The sequence below is a fragment of the Triticum aestivum genome, chromosome 1D, assembly GCF_018294505.1.
Source record: "Triticum aestivum cultivar Chinese Spring chromosome 1D, IWGSC CS RefSeq v2.1, whole genome shotgun sequence".
NCBI classification, from domain to species: Eukaryota; Viridiplantae; Streptophyta; class Magnoliopsida; order Poales; family Poaceae; genus Triticum; species Triticum aestivum.
Genome location: NC_057796.1, coordinates 448,780,349 through 448,800,278, shown reverse-complemented (window position 1 = coordinate 448,800,278; position 19,930 = coordinate 448,780,349). Strand labels below are relative to the sequence as shown.

Here is a 19,930-nt window from a genome sequence, read left to right as displayed (position 1 = left end):
AAATCTAACCATTACACAGAAATCACCAAACTCGGTGGGACCGAATCAGAAAACTCGGTCAGACCGATTTAGTTCAAAATGTGAACGTTAGGATTTTTGGTGGGACCGACATATCATCTCGGTGGGACCGATTCCATTAGGGTTAGGGCATAACGTAATCTCGATGAGACCGATTACACAAACTCGGTGGGACCGATTTTGGTAATAGACAAACAGAGAGTTGGTCAGGCGAACTCGGTGGGACCGATTCGCTCATCTCGGTTAGACCGAAACGTTACGAAGGGAAAACAGAGAGTTTGCATTGCAATCTCGGTGGGACCGATCGCTCATCTCGGTTGGACCGAAACGTTACGAAGGGAAACAGAGAGGTTGCAATCCCATCTTGGTGAGACCGATATCCCTATCGGTGAGAACGAAGTGACTAGGGTTTGTGGTAGTGGCTATGTCAAGTGAACTCGGTGGTGCCGGATAGAAAGTTTCGGTGGGGCCGAGTTTGACTTTTGGTTTGGGACATATGTGGATATGAGAAAGTAGTTGAGGGTTTTTGGAGCATATCACTAAGCATTTTGAGCAAGTAACCCATTAAGCAACACCTCACCCCCTTTTAATAATATTGGCTTTTCCTATGGACTCAATGTGATCTTGGATCACTAAAAGTAAAATGTAGAGTCTTGTGCTTTGAGCTTGAGCCAATCTTTTGTCCTTAGCATTTTGAGGGGTCTACTTTCTAATCCATGCCATGCCAATCATTGAGCTTTCCTGAAATATTTATCTTGAAATAGCATTAGCTCAATGAGCTATATGTTGTTAGGAATTACCAAAACCACCCAGGGATAGTTGCACTTTCACCGTGGATGTCTTCTTATACATACTTGTGTCAAAAGACATTACAATTGTGTATTAAAGTAGTGTTTCCCTAGTGTTTGCACACCATCCTTGCATTGAGGAAAGAACTACATGTTCAAGCCCTTTCAAACTTCAGATTAAAACAGTATTCATGTTGTTTTATGTTATTTTTATGCCTCACCTTAGCAACGCAAAAAAAATAACAATCAGAAGAGATGGAAAATTCCAACCGAGTCAAAAGAAAGAAACCATAGCCGCCACCCTCTAGAGCCAACCCACAAACGTTGATGTTGTGATGGTGAATCCCCGTCATACGCGGGGTCTACTATTGCGATGGTTCAATGGGATTTGGTCCTCGGTATTGATCTTTGCATAATTCACCACCGATGTCTCCTTATACATGCTCGTGACAAATGTTGTTTTCTTAGCGCATGCGCATCCTCTTTACACCGAGGAAAGAACTACACTCTCAGGCCCTTTCAAATTTCAGAGTATTCATGTTGTTACATATTCTTATTATGTCTCCTCTTAACAAAGCAGGAAAATAACAATCAGCATAGATGCAATTTTCAATTGTGACGAAGGAAAGAAACCCTAGCCGCCATCTCCGGAGCCAACAAACACACGCTGATGTCACAACGACGAATCCCGGTCATACGTGGGGTCTACTATTGCGATGGTTCAATGGGATTTGGTCCTATGTATTGATCTTTGCAGGCACATTGGTGGCTGGATTTCTCGATGTCCATTGCCGACGAGAGCTATGATGACACAAGGACGAGAAGTTTGATTGCGACTTTTGACTAATTTTTCGAGACATAGAGTCTTGGACAAATGGGTCGATGAACTTCTGGGCTCTTTTTGATTTCCATTCGGCATGAGTGGTGATCTATAATAAAAAACAATAACCTTGTTTTTTTATGTAAAACAATAACCTTTTTTTAAACTCATCACCCCTTTTTATTAGCTAGTAATTAAAACACTGTCTTTTACAAGCAAGGGTATGATTGCATCCGGTGCCTCATCAAACCAGGAACTAGGGGAAGAAAATTTACAGATTCTAGCTAGCTCATCAGCCACAACATTAGCTTCCCTATGGCAAAGCTCATAACGCACGCATGTGAAATCCTTTGCCATGTGGAAACAATCATCCAAAATTGCAGCACAAGAGCCTGACGTATTCCCCCCATCCTGCATAGCCAAAATTACGTCTGAACTGTCGGAGTTAACAATCACCTTTGAACAGCCAACCGATGTTGCCAGATTTAAACCAAACCGAAGTGCTAGAGCTTCTGCCATGAACACATCTGTACAGGCCCCAGCTACATTGTTACTTGCTGCCAAGAACAGCCCCTTACAATCACGCAAAACAGCACCCACAGTTCCTTGAAGTGAATCAGCATCAAACGAGGCATCAATGTTTAGTTTGACATATCCTGCTGGTGGTCTCTGCCATGGGTTTCTCTTTTCTTTTGCAGAACTAGTAGCAGCCGCCGAGAAGTTCTCCGCAAGGGCACGGATAGATAGAACAATTTGGTTTGGTTTAATACACAAGTCAATAAAAGCTAGCCATGTTGTTGAAAATAATACTCGGAGCTGTCAACCGAGGAGCACGAGTGGCCACACGATCTGAGATCTCGGACGGCTCAGATTTCACAAATCATCTTCTCCCCACAAGACTGACGCCGCGCCGCGGTGCTCTCGCTGCGCAAGTCGACCGAGAAGCTTCCAGAACCCCCAAACCCACATAAACCCTCTCCCCGTCTCTACGACCCAGAGACGCCACACGAGTTCGACTCTCGCCAAACCCCACCTCACATACACACAGACACGCGGCCATGTACCGGGCGGCGGCGGCGGCCATTTCGCGGTCCTCCTCGGCGCTGCGGCGGCAGCTCGCGCGCGGCGGCGGCGGGGAGCAGCGGCAGTGGGCGCGCGGGTATGCGGCGAAGGAGGTCACCTTCGGCGTCGGCGCGCGCGCCGCCATGCTGCGGGGCGTCAACGACCTCGCGGACGCCGTCAAGGTTACCATGGGCCCCAAGGTTCGTCCGTGCCCCCCTCTCGCTCCCGATCAGCGCGGATTGGCCGGCGCGACGCGGCAGTCGGCGCGGATCTAGCGGGAAAGCGCCGGGCTAGCTTATAGGGTTTGATTTGTGGACTGAGTGGGCCGCTGCTTGTGCTGCAGGGGCGCAATGTGGTTATCGAGAGACCGAACAGATCCCCCAAGGTCACCAAGGACGGGGTCACCGTTGCCAAGAGCATAGAGTTCGAGGACAGCGCCAAGAATGTTGGGGCGAGCCTGGTGAAGCAGGTCGCGGATGCCACTAACAAGGCAGCGGGAGATGGTAAGCACCGAAGGCTCTTGGAAATTCCTGAACTTGATAAACCATCTCAACTAGCTGCTTTTTTGAGCAAAGCATTCCCCTTTCCCTGTTATCTACTACATGCTAATTTCATGCCGGTGTGTGTAGCGTTAATGCTGATGTCTTACCTTCTCTATCATGTGTAGTTAATCCCTTTGTGAGCCAGTAGCAGATTGTTGTGCTTTCCCAGGACTAGGAAGTTTTGATGCTAGTTCAGTGTATTTAACTGTTGTTGCTCGCTGCAATGTGATGTTCAGTCATTGGTGCCTGCAGTACTCCCACTGCAGATGAATAGCAATAGCTTGTGGTTTATATTATTTTTGTGCCTCATTTGTGTGGTGTGCCTTCAGATCCAGTGCACTAGTTCTGATCACTATGATCTCTACATTATTTGACCTACTTCTAGTTCAGGCCTAGTCGCCTAGGTTACATTGTGATTTGATACCTGCCATATTTTATTCCTCATGCAGATGGAGTGACTAACAATTTCCCATATTTTGCGATCTGCACTAGTTCTCACAATTTGATTTCTACTGATGGATCAACTAATTTTAACCTAGGCATTCTTGAAGAAATCATTTAGTTTTCAGACATGCAATCACACTGTACCGTTCTTTAGCAAAACGTGGGATTCGTTTCCAAACGTTGTTACTCGTTGTTTTGCCATAAGTGAGATAAGAAATAGCTGGCATTTAATCTGAGGCAGCATGCTATAAAGAGTAGGAACTTCTCATGTGTGTGGTCTCTGTGCAAATGCCTTGTCCTTTCATCAAGATCTGAGGGTAGGGAACTACTTGCCTATTTATGTGAATGGAGCATCGCATGTCGTTTACTTTGTTTCTGATCTTGTGGGGCAACAGGTACCACTTGCGCAACTGTGCTTACACAGGCAATTCTCACGGAAGGATGCAAGGCTGTGGCAGCAGGGGTCAATGTTATGGATTTGCGGAAAGGCATAAACAAGGCTATAAGCGCCGTCAGTGCTCACCTCAAAAGTAAAGCATGGATGATTGATTCGCCTGATGAAATAAACCAGGTAAGATACTCTCATTTGCTGTGGCGGCCTGTTATGTGCCCCCTCTTCGATCTGCAAAACATATCCGCGTGCTTATGTATCTTTGATGTAGTTATTATTTGTATCTGCCATGGGTAATCGAAAATCATCATTATGATTCAGTACCAGAGACACTACATAGTAACTTAACATTCATTGTTTGTAATTTAATTGGAAACCTGGCCTAGACATACCCACCTCATTTTTGTCCTGTAAACCAGGTAGCTACAATTTCTGCAAATGGAGAAAAGGAAATTGGTGATCTGATATCAAAAGCTATGGGAATAGTTGGAAAGGATGGCGTCATTACTATTGCTGTGAGTGCTACCAGCTGTTTTTGCTACTATATTGGGTTTATCTGGTATTCTGCAACTAATTCTTACAAATGGGCAGGATGGCAAAACTTTGGATAATGAGCTTGAAGCGGTCCAGGGAATGAAGTTGACTAGAGGCTACATATCCCCTTACTTTGTAACTGATCAGAAGACTCAGAAATGTGTGAGTCTTTATTTCCTTTTCTTCTTTGCTATACTGACGAATTCAGCACGTTAACTGTCTGTAAGGGACTTCTTCAAATCCTCCTTTGTTTTAACTTCTCCATGGCAATATGCATGTAGGTGGGAACTTATCAGTAGTGCTCCCTCCGTCCCGAATTACCTGTCTTAGATTTTTCTAGATACGGATGTATCTAACACTGGATAGATACATCCGTATCTAGACAAATCAATGGCTGTAGTTTGTTTCTTCTTTGTTTACAGTTGCTTCAGTGTAATCTTAAATAGACTACTACACCTCCTATTTTCGAGGATGATGCATGCTGCTTGTGTTTTCTCCTGTACACTTGAATTAGTTGTTTGGTATCTGTCTGCAGAGATTGTTGTAGGCATGTCAAATATTTGATAAGAGCAGATAGAAAACAAAGATGAGACGGATACTATGCATATCAATAGAGAATGAAGATTTTATACAAATGATCTGAACTCAACCCATGTTTCTGATTTATCCTTTTTTTCATGTGCAGGAGTTGAAAGATCCTCTGATTCTTATTCATGACAAGAAAATCTCAAATATGAATTCACTTCTTCCAGCATTGCAAATTTCCATCCAGGTAACTGTGTTCCATTAAGTTCGGTGCTTGCTTTTGTTGATCCCATGATGGAAATTTGGTGGCAACTGATAAATCATGATTGATCTATGTAGAACCGCAGACCTCTTCTCATTTTTGCTGAGGATGTAGATGGAGAAGCTCTTTCAATGCTTGTACTGAACAAGCATCGTGCTGGACTAAAGGTATTATGAATCATTTCTTTAGCTCTTACTTCTGTCATATTTCCGTACTCTCATAAGCTGGTTGGCAATGTGCACTCTTGACATTGAAGTAATCCCTTTCAGTTTGTTTTCCCTTTTGTCTATGGTGTCTATTTCCTTCACTAGGCTCAAGCTACTCTGGATTGTTGCCACAGAGAAGCTTATTTAAGCAAAATTCTGAACTAATTTTGAGGCCTTGGCTGTAGATATGTGCTGTCAAAGCTCCTGGATTTGGTGAAAACAGAAGGGCCAATCTGGATGATATGGCTGTTTTAACAGGAGGGCAGGTTAGTTGTTATGAGAACAATCAAGTTGGTTAACATGACCGACATTACTGTGAATGAATTTGACTTGATATTTCATTTTAATGTCAAGGTTATTAGCGAGGACCAAGGTCTTGATCTTGATAAAGTTGAACTACAAATGCTCGGCACAGCTAAGAAGGTTTGTCAACTTCCATAAATTGTTACACTTGAGAGCAATATAGACATTGATTTGAAGAAAAGGAACCGTACAGTGACATTTTCTTCACAGGTTACTGTATCTCTTGATGATACTATCATTCTAGATGGTGGAGGTGAAAGGCAACAGATAGAAGAGAGGTGTCAACAGGTACTCTAAGAATCATCACATTTGACTCTTGTCTCAAGTTAAGCTATCTGGATACTGGTTCAGGTAATTCTTTCAGTACAAGTCACAATTTTTTTCATGTGGATGCCCTTCACAGCTTAGAGAATCACTCGAGAACAGCACCTCCATGTTCGACAAAGAAAAGGCTCAAGAGCGTTTATCAAAATTATCTGGAGGCGTTGCTATTCTCAAGGTTTGTTAGTTTCTAAGTACGGTGTGAGGTCCCTTGTTTTCTGTGCTCGTCTCAGCATACACATTTATTTTGCAGATTGGTGGAGCTAGTGAAGCTGAAGTTGGTGAGAAAAAAGACAGGGTAACAGATGCTCTAAATGCTGCAAGGGCTGCTGTGGAGGAGGGTATTGTTCCAGGTAATCGCATTTTTCTTGAGCAGCTTGTATGATATTCTCCACTATTTCTTATTACTTTGTTTTTGCAACCTGATTTTATGTTGTATGTGTTCCCAATTAACGTCACGCCTAACAGGTGGTGGAGTTGCACTTTTATATGCCACCAAGGAGCTCGACAACATTAGCACATCGCATGAGGATGAAAAGATTGGAGTTCAAATTATCAAGAATGCTTTGAAGGTTACTTCTTGCGCTGATTACGACGCTCTTCTGCATTTCATGCACTTGGTTATTCCATATCTGTTTACGTACATGAATTATTCCGCAATTTCTGCAGGCCCCCCTGATGACCATAGCTGCAAATGCTGGCGTCGATGGTGCTATAGTTATTGGGAAGCTACTGGAACAAGATAATCTTAGTTTGGGCTATGATGCAGCAAAAGGTCTGTGCTGATTAACCATATTTGAGCTGTTGATTCTTAATTGCAGTAAAAATAGCAATCCTAATATTTCTCCAACAGAACAATAATCTCCAGCGGTTCAGTAGTTGATTCCTGCATTTTGCCTACTGTAGGGGAGTATGTTGACATGATCAAGGCTGGTATCATCGACCCTGTGAAAGTTATCCGGACCGCACTTCAAGATGCAGCAAGGTACAGCTGAAGTCTCTAACCATGTCGGAAGCTCTTATTTTCATATTTCCGTATCCCTTCTTAAGCTATGAATCTAATCTTTTGGAAAAAATAAGTCTCTTTGCTTGAATTTTAGAACTTTGAATTTATTACCCTAGAAACTAGCTTGATGGTAGACTGAACACCCACACAATCTCATTTGAATAAGTGTAGCATTTGACTTTTTTGCTATGGGATTATGTGAAAAGAAGGGATGCCTTTTCCCGTTGTTTGGAAGTGATTTGACTCAAAAACATATATAGCTTGTAATTTTTATACTATTTTCTGAAAAGCGTACCTTTGTATGACCATGACAGAAACAACCAAGCTTGTCTGACAATCTGTGTTTCTGGTACAGCGTTTCTCTGCTGATGACAACCACGGAGGCTGCAGTTGCTGAGCTCCCGTCGACAAAAGCCAGAATTGCCAGTCGAATGCCGGACATGAGCGGAATGGGTTTCTGAGGTCAAGTGCGGCAATGCCGTCTCATTTACCTGTTTTTTTTTGTTAAAGACATGACAAACTTTAACTCCCCTGGTCTATAGATAAATAGAGATTTCCCTCCCTTTCAAGTGAGAGGTGCAAAGCTGTCACCTATTTTGGTTTTTGAAAAACTCATGGTTCAGTGCTTATGTAACCTTAACTAGATTCAGAGCCCTTTCATTTTGGGTCAAAACTCAGATAGATTTGGACAAGACAAGCATTTGGGGCTTTGAATGTTAACTGGGCAACGTCTGGTGTTATTGAGGTGCTTCTTTTGATCAGTTCAATTTGCGTGTGCCCTTGTGTTTTTATGGCAGTGTGCTCGTGGCTGTTCCGGTGCTGCATACTCCTATTTGAGAAGTACTCCCTCCTTTTCAGTTTACTTCACATATATTAGGTCTCATCACATTGCCTATCGTTTGGCTGCACACGACAAGCTTCTCGTGTTGATCACCATCTCAACCTTGTGCAGTGAGTCACCCACAAAAAAAAAAACCTTGTGCAGTGAGCGTTGGTGGTGTATTCGAGAACATGAGAACCTTTTTTTAAAGGGAGGCAAAAGATTTGCCTCATGCATTAATTAAGAAGAGAGGTTTTTTCTTTTGAAACGGAGGCAATAAATTTCCCTCCTTGATTAATTAAGAAGTAGATAATTGTCCGGTTAATTAACGGAAAATCAGGCGAAAACCGAAATTAAGAAGAGAGTAGAGTTTGGATTACAGGACAATCTCTTTTGCCGTGGCAACCCAAAGCTTTGATGCTAATAAGTAAAGAGTGAGAACAGAGGGGAGCGGCAGAGAGGTTGATCCACCAACCCCGTGACAATCTCTTCCTATTCAGGATGCTCGAGCCAGAGAGGTTGATCCACCAATCTTTGAGGGAGCGGCATTTCAATATGGAGAAGCGGCGTTTCAAGAAGAAATGCTCGCCGGGCTCTTGTTCTCCTTTGCACAAGGAAGATCACAGTTTGGCCAACCCCATTTAGCCAAGTCTGTTGGACGTCCAGATCCTGTCTTGAATAGCCAGCCAACTGTCAAGTGAAGAACATGAGAACTGTTAAGCTGGCAATGACTGGAACCTTTGCTTTAGATGATGCAAAATGGGTGCATCCCAGCCCTATCTGTTTCACTTTGAAGATCATCAAATCAACAAAAATGCAAACAATCTGCTCCGCAACAGAAGTGCCACCGATCAATTTATTCATGCAAACAAGCATACGTAAAAGACCATTATGATTCACGTCGCTGCACAATCACCAGAATGTAAATTACAAGAGATGCAGCAATGCCATAGCTACACAGCAAACAGTGAGTTACTTATGAGAGACCTCCGATCAAGAGAAAGGAGAATAACAAGCATCTCACAGCATCCCCAGCGATCTCCAAGCAGTTCTATGCCGGCTTAGCTTCCTCGGGCGTCTGGATGAAGCGGGGAACCTCTCCGTTCACCACCCTCCATGGCCCCCAGTAGAACATGGGCGGCATGATCGGCACCGCCTCGCCCGGGTGGTCCTCCCAGTACTTCTCCTGCTCCAAAAATGCAATAGCAACACACAATCAGGTGAGCTCCAGAGGCGATTTATAAGCACACAAAACCAGCCTCTCCAATGCAGTGTCATAATCTCGATCTTCCGATTTCAAATGAATTCATTTTTTCAGCCTAAATTCGAAGCCACATGCCACAGTGGGAAACATTCGTTGTGTCAGCGGCATTACACAGGAGTGATGGTCAGTGGAATCTGGCCAGTACAGAATGCAAATGATGCCATGGCAGGAGCTGGACAATTTTATGATGCGAGCTGTGCTATCCTGAGCAAGGAGGCATTTCATCGAGCATCTACGGCGCGAGCGAGCGAGCACGCAGACAGGAAGGGGGGGCGACGTCCGAGGAGGTCCCGGCGTCGGTCCGAGAGTGAGTGGCCTGACCTTGTAGAGCTGCTCGGTGACGGCGGCGCCGACGACGGCGGTGTAGAAGGCGGCGACGTAGGTGCCGACGAGCGGCGCGAAGGAGCGCGGCGGGCGGTAGGGCTCCAGCATGTCCCACAGCACCGTCTTCTCCCACTTATGGAACTGCCGGTCCGCGTACCACCTCCACAGCCGGCTCGCCATCTCCCCTTCTTCCCTCCGGCAGCTCGCTGCAGTCTACCCGGCGGCCGGCGGCGACGCTGGCGTGGGTGGGTTCGGTCCGAGATCAGGTTCGCTCCTCTGGCCTCTGGGCTTTCCTGCCTGGCTGGCTATTTGAGCCCGCCCGGCCCGGCCCGGCTCGGCCCATATGTACCACGGCGCTCCCAGAATACAAAGGCCGGGGGGCGGAAAGGAAAAGAAAAGAAAAGAAAAAACTCAAAATAGCCCGCGGCCTCTTCTCCCCCTCTCGCCGCCCCGCCCCGCCCCCGCCGCCTTCGCGCGCCGCCTGCCGCCGTCGCCGGCGAGATGGGAGTCAAGGTGAGCGCGTCGCTTCGTGACCGGCCGCCTGAGCCTCCTCCTCCCCTTGTGGATTTTGAGTATCGTATCCTGTCGATTCGGGGACGCTTTCCCCCGTCACATTCGAATGGAGAGGCGATTCATTTTGTGCGTGGCTGTAGGGTTTGACGAAGCTGCTGGCGGACAACGCGCCCAAGTCGATGAGGGAGCAGAAGTTCGAGAGCTACTTCGGCCGCCGCATCGCCGTCGACGCCAGCATGTGCATCTACCAGTTCCTCGTATAGCCCCCATTCTCCCCTGACCCACATGGCCTCTCTTCCATTTACTGTTTGTTTCTCGTATTGTGCTTGCACGCCAGTAATCTGGGCCAGAGTTTTGTGCTCAAGAGTCCATCTCTATATGCGGCTTCGGCGATCCGGCCTAGAAGATCTGCTTTCTTAGGTTGGGTTTAGGGTTTTGTGAACCCTCGTGTGGTGACAGTTTTCTGATACTGGTCGCCTAGTGCTGGAATATTTTCCCATTTCATACTCTTAGAAGAAGATTGTTGCAGTAGGCTGCCAAATTTGCGCCCACCCCTCGGGCATATAAGTTGTGTGTTCTTAGTTTGCCTGAGTTGATTAACAATGAGCTGATTGCCTCTAGCATAGGATGTTTTCTCTTATTTACAACATAAAGGAAGGAAGAATTTAAAGTTGCACTGATGAACTGTCTTCTGTGTGGATGTTAACAAGCAGTTGTGAGATACTAGCAAACCCTTTTTTTACCCACCGCGATGAAAGGTGGGATATGTTTCTTATGCTTTCCCTTGTACAGATTGTAGTTGGAAGGACAGGGATGGAAACCCTTACAAACGAAGCCGGTGATGTCACCAGGTTTAGATCTCCTTCTCTCTCTCCAACCATACTTAATACTATTATTTGATTTGAAGTACTGCTCAAAGTTTATAGTCCTAGTATGTATGTATGTTCATGTGCTTCTTTCTTTTTCTTGGACAGTCATTTGCAAGGCATGTTCAGCCGGACAATAAGGTTGCTCGAGGCAGGAATTAAACCAGTGTAAATCCAAATTCTTTCATTTCTTAATATCAGAAATTTTCCATATAATTACATCTGAAAATATCAGTCTATTTTTAATGGGATCACAACATTGCTCATGCAGATATGTTTTTGATGGCAAGCCTCCTGAAATGAAGAAGGACGAGCTTTTAAAAAGGTCATTTATCCTTTGGTTGTTTCCTAGCACTTTTTATATGTTTGCCTACACTACTTTTTAGGTTATACAATGCTAACCTGGAATACTTGTCAGACACGCAAAGAGGAATGAAGCAACAGAAGGGCTGACGAAGGCAGTAGAGGTTTGCTGTCGTTGCTTTGATCAGTTTTTTATCCACGTTGTTCTTCTATGCTCTCTCTTTTGACCCCCTATGCGAAATGCATTTTGTTGTTCTAGGCAGGAGATACGGATGCAATTGAAAAATTCAGCAAGAGAACTGTAAAGGTGAGAAATTATTATTTTCAGTTGTTTGTGATAAAGAGTCTTGAAATTTTTCATCACTCGTAATCTCCTTAATGTAAGACGATTTGCATTGTGCTAGGAGCCAACTGGTTCCTTCACTGAGCAAGTATCAACTGAATTTTTGTACCTTTCTTTTGCATAAAGTGATGTTATGTAATATATGCGATGAATTAGTTCTCAGAGTAAATTCTAGCTTTACATCTTTCCATGTCCTTTATGAGCAGGTCACGAAGCAGCACAATGATGATTGTAAGCGTCTACTAAGACTGATGGGTGTTCCTGTTGTGGAGGTAAATTCAGTTTTGCTCACTGCCATACATATTTTACAGGGTACACATTAACATATATAATCATGTTTTTATGTGGAATTGGTAAATTCACTTTCTATCAGCATATAGTTTATGATTTATTGTGTGTTCGTGATGCTGTTAATTTCACTTAAAGTTCCCTCTCCTGTACCACCAATAGGCTCCTTGTGAAGCAGAATCACAATGTGCTGCCCTTTGCAAGAATGACAAGGTAATATTAACATAGTGGACTTCCGCTACCTTCTTGTTTTCACCCTCTGCTTCCATTTTTATTTAGTACAGTTTATTTTGTAGGTGTATGCTGTTGCATCCGAAGATATGGACTCACTTACTTTTGGAGCTACACGGTTTGTTCGTCATTTGATGGATCCAAGTTCCAGGAAAATACCTGTTATGGAATTTGAAGTTGCGAAAGTATGCAGTATTATGTTGAGCATAAATTTCATCCTTATCTTGTATACACTTAACCATATTTCATACTGCAGATTCTTGAGGAGCTTCAATTCACTATGGACCAATTCATTGACTTGTGCATCCTCTGTGGATGTGACTACTGTGATAGCATTAAAGGTATCATTGCTTACTCTTTCGCTTTCATTTTGTAGTCCACATTTATCAAATTATGTAGCTAGCAGAGAAGTTTTCTAACTGTATGGGATCTTGTCCACTAGGCATTGGTGGTCTTACAGCTCTGAAGCTCATTCGTCAGCACGGGTCTATTGAGGGCATTCTGGAAAATATTAATAAAGACAAGTTAGTCCTTATCCATTTTGAAGGTTTTTCTATTGACTTAGTGCTCAGCTGAATCCAACATGTCAGTTGTGTAGCACAGTGGCCCAAGATTTATCCGCTTTAAAGTCATGCACGTCTTGGCCAGTGAAATTCTGGTTTGTGTTGGTTTTTAATTTCTTCGCATGTGTCCATTGTCTATTGTAGATATCAAATTCCTGAGGACTGGCCTTATCAAGAAGCTCGGCGCATGTTCAAGGAACCCGATGTAACACTGGATATTCCCGAGCTCAAATGGACTGCACCTGATGAGGAGGTATGTCTGCTGTCCTTGTTACTTGCCTCCTGAACAGGAAGTGAACAATTGAAAATACCCATTACTTCTAATCTTTCCCCAGGGCCTCGTCAACTTTCTGGTGAAAGAAAATGGTTTCAATCAAGATCGTGTGACAAAGGCATGCATTTTTTCTTGTCTCTCTCCGTTCCAGTTATTTAAACATTTTTATCAACCATATTTCGTGGGTTTCATGTAGGCCATAGAGAAGATTAAATCGGCGAAGAATAAATCATCCCAAGGAAGGTGAGCATTGTATTATATATTCACATGCATTATTGTTCTCAAGAATAATACATGTGTGCATAGTCGCTTTCTTAGCTCTTGAACTTGATCATACTGTAATAATTGTTGACTTGATGTAATCAGGCTCGAGTCATTTTTCAAGCCAACTGTTAGCACATCAGTGCCATTGAAGCGGAAGGTACATACATCCACCAAAATGCCACTTCATGTTATAGTGCTTATATATGTACTCCTTGCCCTTGTCCAGAAACATCATTTTCTAGCATCATATGCAACCCAATAAATATATGTTAGAACTGTGCATGCAATTCAAACTTTGGCCTAGTGTGTCACTATTTGGCTAGCGCTAGACATCAGCAATTCACCACCAGGCTACCTGCCCTAGTTTGAACTGTAGATGATCCCACTGTGCAGCGCGCCTGATATCATCATCACCACAAGACAGATGCGCATTTCCCAACAATATTTTCAAATGAATAAGCAACCGGGTAGATACAATAGCAGAAGCTATATTTTGAAAACTAGTGCTATAGTAATTCTAGACGATTCCCCCTCGGGACACCTATAGATTGTGTTTCATTTGCCCTGCTGGGTAGTACTGCTATATCTTTTTCTGCGTGACAACATTTCAGCACATGAATTTCTGTATGGTATGAATCGCAGGAAACTTCGGAGAAACCAGCCAGCGCAGCTGCTAGCAAGAAGACGAAGTCAACCCGCGGAAGGAAGAAATAGGTTGGATGCGCGAACAAAAAGCTGCAGTCGCATCCTCAGCTAGATCAGTCACCTCCTGTTGTGTAACTCAAATCTTTGTTCGGTGCTCTCTAGTCGTCTCATGTTCGAAGATTAGGTAAATTAGCGACTTGAGAAGGGAAAAAACGGAACTCTGTCTCATGTTTGTTCATCTGCTGATAGTTGTAGGGTCGTACTTTCCTGTGATGGAGAATTCAGCAATTTTAGGGTTGGTTTGCTTTGGTAGCTTCCATGCAATTTGTGCAGTGAAATTTTAGTTGGACGGGCAAAGGTTGGACTTGTACCAATCGGCTAGGCCAGTCTCGCTATCGCACGCCACAAAACGTTAGAATTTATCCTGCCACGGCAGTCCGCTCCAGTGACGTGAACAAAATTGCGAAACATCTAAGATGAATTCATTCCTTGCACGTAGATAAGCAAAATCACACCATTTACAATTATGGAAAACAAGTGCAAAAAGAACATCTATGAGAAAAGAAAAAAGACAGGCATACAATCCAATTGAATCTTAGCGCATTGCAGCTGGCCTATATGAGCATTGATCCCACAAGTTCTTTGAGGAACCGGACACTGAACAGATCTTGATCTACTGCACTCTAGGCTTCTAGCCAAATCTAATAGACACTTCTACCAAGCAGGTTATAGCATTTCCGTCCCATGCTGCAAAACTTCCCACGGGACCAACAACAAAAAAAAGTTCTAAGCATATTTGCATCTGTTGGTTGTGTACCATCTCCCGCCCCCACTGTCCAGAGTCCGGGCTATTTGTCCCAGCCATCTTCTCGCCTGCCAAACTCCCATTTCTGTGGCAGAGGGCCATATATGGAGGAGAACTTGGCCAGGCACTTGGTCCTGACGTCGTAGTGCTTCTGCGTGTCGCGGCTGATGGCGACGGAGGAGAGCTTGGAGGTGTCGATGGCCCATGCCGGGTGCACGTACTCCACCGTCCTCCCCCCGGCGCCGGAGCTCGCGTTCGCGTACATGAAGTTCATCAGCAGGTCCTCGCAGTTGAAGTTCTTGTGCACGTAGTCCCTCCCTTCCCTGGCCTCCTCGCTCCAGTACCTCCTGAAGGCAAACTCACTGTCCATGAATGCGGCACCGGTGAGGATCAGGTTGTAGCCCTTCTTGCCCCTGGCGTACCGCTCGTTCCTGTACTGCGGGGGGTCGCCGTCGATCATCCGCGGGTAGAAGCCGACCATCCGCTCGGGGTGCTCCCTCCACACCTTGAACCCTTTCTCTACGTCGCTGCAGGTCATCATGATGTCATCATCCAGCTCGAGGACGGCCCGGGTCTTTATCAGAGGGTCGACTCTGAACCTGTTGTTGAGAGAGTTGAGCTCCTCCACTCGTATCCTGACAGGCACCGTGGAGTCGAAGGCATCGCTGCCAGGAGGGTTGCCTTTGTTCCAGACGACAACTATCTCCCTGACCGACTCGCATCTGGAGTAGTGTTCGACGAACATTTTCAAGTTCCATAGCCGAGCTTCATATGTCATGGTGACCATCGTGAACTGAGAGCGCTGACCTTGATGTGTGTATGCCTCTTCCGTGCCATTACCACCAAGTAGGAAATGCACAGCGATGCAGACGTTCACGGTCCCCAACAGAGCAATGACGCAGAAGAACAGCTTGTTGGACCATGTTTTCTCATTGAGCCTTGCTTTGGTGGCTGTGATGTATCTGCCAAGGCTGGTAGAATATCTGCGGACTTTCTGGTTGAAGCGGTAGACAGGCAAGATACGGGACAATTCATTTCTCCTTGCCGGGGCAGCCCAGAAACTCGGAGGGATGTAGCAATTGATTGCACCTTTCACAAAACCCACAAAAGTGACCAGAACTATGGCTAGCAAAAAACCCAGGTAACCAGAGATAGACCTTCGTGTTGAATCGCCTGAAGGAACACGATCACCATCCATTACAGCTATCCATCTACCTGACTCAAGTTGCTGCGCGTCCAAGTGATGGTACCTCATACCATTCCAGGCATTTCTCCCCTTCTTTGGCTCTTCAATCCCAAGTTCTACTGGCACCTCTTTGTATTCTTCCTTGCTTAGCTTTTCAACTTTGTACAACTTAATCTTCCGCCCATAGGTTCCACTGCAATCCTGACCTGGACGATACAACGACCCTTCAAACATGAAGAGCCTTCCACCATTTCGAGCTCCCAAACTTTTGTCAGCTTTGTAAATAGGGTTCTGCCTGTGCTCTTTCCAAGGACCAAGAGGAGAGCTACTGTACCAAATCTCAAGCTCTGCATTCTTCTCAGTTCCATACCGTGTAAAATCCGAGGCAAAGAGCCACCAGTTATCCTCATATTGGACTAATGAGGCGTCAATAAGTGGTTTGTTGATGAGCACCTTCTCCAATGTCCACTCAAGCGGAAATTTAGTAGCACGATAAAGTCGAAGCTCCTTCTTTTTGTTCCCCTCTGGCATCATATAAATCTGAAAAAAGAGGAAGTTAGTGCCTCGACATCTCCAGAAATAGCCACTTAGTTCTCAACAGATACAGAGTGAAAAATATACCTCATTCTCGTATTTGAACACAAAAGGGTAGGACAGGTGCCATGCCTCATCTAGAGCAATACCAAGAAACTCCCATGTTGCACCTTGATCGAAGCTTCTTGCAACACCAATATCACCATGCATTGAGGAAGTTGTTTTTGTTTCAAAGAAAAGAAACAGTGTGTCGCCCTGAGAGACAAATAAGAAGTAATATCAGGTTGAGAATTCCAGAAAATATCAACGGAGAACATATTATGATAAGTAGAAAAGAATGCAGAAGGCACATCGCATGAAGTGCTTTCTCAACTCAAGACTGATAAAAAAACATAAATATAAGTCCAAGCATATAATCCATGAAAATTGCATTTCTAGACTAATAAAAAATATTAGTAAGAAACATGATTTAGATGTCTTGTATGAAGTGTAACATAAATATCATCTAAAACAGATAATTGTACGAATAAATATCCTCAAATGTGTTTCTGGGCCTTATAAAAACTATTTTATTGGCAAATCCACTTATGTTGTCATGCAGTGGACAAGTACGCTAACGATGTGCTTTTGTTTGGTACTTTGGTGCATGACAGTCTGAAACCATCAACCAAATCAGCAGCATTTCAGAAGCTACATTTCCTAAAAAATACATTTCAGAATCGCACCAATTCTTTTTCATGCAAGCATGTTCCAGTGGTAGTTAGTCTGTTTTACAACCAAATTATAGGATTAATAGCTGAAGTTTTCAATTATGCCATGGAGACATGTTTTTCAGTATAAACAAGGTTGCAGTCCTCCCCAAGTAAAGTTATCAAGTCAAATTGTTCATGATGCACCGGCAATTCAGTACGCACCAGGCTTAGTAGTTAATTTTGCATCCCCGACTAGAACAGTTCATACCATCAATGTCTTTCACATACTAATAATACACCGTCAGAACACCATATCCAGCTACCCAGCTGGGCATCGCACTCCCAAATCCTGTCCTAAGCATCTGAACCGCAAGCCCTTGCAGAGGAGCTGAATTCAGAAACACCGCAACCGCCACCAAAATCGGCCCAGCCAGCCTGAATTTCGCTTGTTTAGCAGCTCAAGGATTTGCAGCCCTGACGCCGCAAATTTCGCGAGATGCCCGTACATGTGGTACACATGAATAGAGCGCAATTCCGCAGAGATGACGGACCGTACCTGCAGGTAGAGGAAGGGGTCGGCGACGAAGTTGCTGGGGTAGCCGGCGTCGGTGGCGGAGGCGCAGGTGAGGACGGGGTTGGCCACCGGCCACGCGGAGCCGTTGGCGCTGCTCTTCCCTTCCTGCGCGAACCAAATCAAAACAGCGGTGAGCACCCCAGCGCCTCCCCGAAAGTCAAAACCCACACACAGCCTTGAAGCGAAGCTCGAGGCTCCTCACCAGCTCGATGGGGCGGAGGTGGAAGGGGCTGCTGCCGTAGAAGACCCCGATGGCCCAGGAGCCCTCGCCGTCGGGCCGGCACCCGAGGGCCCCGGGCTCGGGGAGGCGGAACGAGGCGACCACCACCCAGAAGTAGGCGCCCCCGACGAGCGCGGCGGCCGCGGCCGCGGCGAGCAGGAAGGAGAGCGCGGGCGAGGAGCGCGCCGCGGCGGCGAGCCCCCGCATGCCGCCTCCCGTGGACGCGGCCGGCCTCATCGCTCGGCGCCCCGCCATGCCCCGCCAGCCGGCATCGACCGCCGCCCGATCCAATCCCCGCTGGCTGGAGATCCTCCTCCTGCCGCTGCTCCTGCTGCTGGCGGAATTAGAGCAGCGCAAGTGGGCTCCGTTAATTAATTAATCAATCAATCAATAGCGGGTTAAAGCGCGGGCGGAACGGAATGGGGCGCAGGCGAGGCGAGGGGAGGCCGGGGGCGGAGCGAGCGAGTATTTAGTGGGTGATTAGCTAGCTAGCTAGCTAGCGCGAGGGAGGGAGGGAAGGATTGTGCTGTGCCGGCGCGGCGGCTGCGGCTGGGCTGCTGCTGCTTCGCTGGCTCGGCGCGGCGCTAAGCTGTCCGTCTGCCGTGTGGGGGAAGGTGGTGGTGGGGCGGGGTGAGGCCTGCGTGTGCGAGCTGGTGCGGAGTTTTGTGGGCGTTTGTGGGTTGGCCGGACCCGAGGGCGAGGGCGAGGGGTTTGGATTCCAGCCGGGGCGGCGGCGACGGCATGTTTGACCCGAAGCGGCACGGGCACATTCCCCCTTCTCGGACTTTTCGGGGCTTCGTACTATTTTTCAAAGATATCTCTTTTTCAAACCTTCTCGAAGCAGACGTTTCAAAACCTTCATGGAAGTAGAAGTCTCTGCATTTTTTTGTAATATAAATGCAGTAGTTTTCCTAACTGGAAAACAGAAATGGAAGGGCTATGAGCTTGCATGAAAAATAGTGTGCGGTAGCGAATGGTTGGAGCATCTCCAGCCGCTGAGCGCCCAGGAGGCATTTTTTTCGCCGCTTGAGGGGCTGCCGGTGAAATTTTTGGCCTGGGGATAATTTTTTTTCCAGCCGTGTCCATCCCCAAGCGAGGAAGGAGACAACGAGCCCGCGCCCTCGCCCGCCCAAGCCACGGCCGGCCCGGCCTCGCCCCGAGCTCCATGGACGTCGAGCTCGAGCAGCATGAGGCCACGGCAATAGACGCCCCCGACGAGAAGCTGCGGCGCCGCACTCGGCCATCTTCTGTCCGAGCCACAGCAGCTCAGCGGCGGGGCCGCCGAACGCGTCGCCTTCCAGCAGCGCGTCCATGCCGCACCTCGTCGCGCCCCCTGCCTCGCGTGCGCACACCCGCCTGCCCGTAGCGCCTCCGCTGGCCCCGCGCTGTAGCTGCTCGCGCCCGCGTACCGTTGACCGCGCCAGTGCCTTGCGCCGTGGCTGCGCCCTTCAGTGGCCCATGTGTGCCCCTGCCACGGCCTGGCCGTGGCCGCCCTCTGCTGCTGTCGCCCCGCGCGTGCACGCACGCACCGGCCGTCGGCGGCAGATGCTGCTGCCCCCGCCCGATATGGCCGCTGCCGCTGCCTGGTTGCGGCCAGCGCACGCACCCAGCCGCCCACGCCCTTCCGGCGCTGCCTCTCGCGCGCGGCTCAGCTGCTTGTTGCCGCCACCACTGTTGCTGCTTGTGCCGCTGCCGCTGCCGAGGCGGGGCGGGGCGGCGAGGAGGCAGGGCGGCGAGCTCGGCCAGAGCGAGGAGCAGGAGATGCGGCGGGAGGGGGAGAGAGGAGAGATTCTTTTTTGCATGCACGGGTGGGGCTAGCAGAAAAAGGAGGAGAGACAATGGCTAGAGGCTGACCTGTGGGGTTTGGCCATGCAAGAAATAACGCCGGCAAGTGCCCCCCGATGGGCTGGGTTTGGCCTCAGGTCGTCGGGGCTATTTTTGTCTAAATCCGACACAAAACAACATTTTGGGGGTGTGGCTGGGGCCTTTTTTTAGCGCC

The 19,930-nt window shown here is 46.9% G+C and overlaps 4 protein-coding genes across 4 annotated transcripts; 2 read left to right on the top strand and 2 right to left on the bottom strand.

The window, feature by feature from the left end:
* The first annotated feature begins 2,577 nt into the window (after positions 1-2,577).
* Positions 2,578-7,983, top strand: LOC123182817 (chaperonin CPN60-like 2, mitochondrial). Its single transcript, XM_044595487.1, has 16 exons — positions 2,578-2,888; positions 3,032-3,191; positions 4,070-4,245; positions 4,485-4,580; positions 4,657-4,761; positions 5,285-5,371; positions 5,464-5,553; positions 5,778-5,858; positions 5,947-6,015; positions 6,106-6,183; positions 6,299-6,394; positions 6,470-6,569; positions 6,685-6,788; positions 6,886-6,991; positions 7,123-7,201; positions 7,578-7,983. The coding sequence occupies exons 1-16, from the start codon at positions 2,685-2,687 to the stop codon at positions 7,681-7,683; spliced, it is 1,737 nt and encodes a 578-aa protein (XP_044451422.1). The 5' UTR covers positions 2,578-2,684; the 3' UTR covers positions 7,684-7,983.
* An 888-nt stretch (positions 7,984-8,871) lies between these two features.
* Positions 8,872-9,962, bottom strand: LOC123182820 (uncharacterized protein At4g29660). The gene is made up of 2 exons (XM_044595489.1): positions 9,628-9,962; positions 8,872-9,228 (listed from the first exon to the last, which is right to left on the bottom strand). Exons 1-2 carry the CDS (start codon positions 9,808-9,810, stop codon positions 9,094-9,096), a joined length of 318 nt encoding a protein of 105 aa, XP_044451424.1. The 5' UTR covers positions 9,811-9,962; the 3' UTR covers positions 8,872-9,093.
* A 55-nt stretch (positions 9,963-10,017) lies between these two features.
* On the top strand, positions 10,018-14,237 carry LOC123182819 (flap endonuclease 1-A). The gene is made up of 17 exons (XM_044595488.1): positions 10,018-10,143; positions 10,284-10,400; positions 10,936-10,994; positions 11,118-11,177; positions 11,281-11,334; positions 11,428-11,476; positions 11,572-11,619; positions 11,862-11,927; positions 12,106-12,156; positions 12,240-12,359; positions 12,431-12,515; positions 12,617-12,698; positions 12,882-12,990; positions 13,073-13,129; positions 13,208-13,254; positions 13,378-13,432; positions 13,918-14,237. The coding sequence occupies exons 1-17, from the start codon at positions 10,132-10,134 to the stop codon at positions 13,987-13,989; spliced, it is 1,143 nt and encodes a 380-aa protein (XP_044451423.1). The 5' UTR covers positions 10,018-10,131; the 3' UTR covers positions 13,990-14,237.
* A 183-nt stretch (positions 14,238-14,420) lies between these two features.
* On the bottom strand, positions 14,421-18,555 carry LOC123182816 (glucosamine inositolphosphorylceramide transferase 1). Its single transcript, XM_044595486.1, has 4 exons — positions 17,914-18,555; positions 17,694-17,816; positions 16,533-16,700; positions 14,421-16,451 (listed from the first exon to the last, which is right to left on the bottom strand). The coding sequence occupies exons 1-4, from the start codon at positions 18,184-18,186 to the stop codon at positions 14,769-14,771; spliced, it is 2,247 nt and encodes a 748-aa protein (XP_044451421.1). The 5' UTR covers positions 18,187-18,555; the 3' UTR covers positions 14,421-14,768.
* Between the last annotated feature and the right edge of the window lie 1,375 nt (positions 18,556-19,930).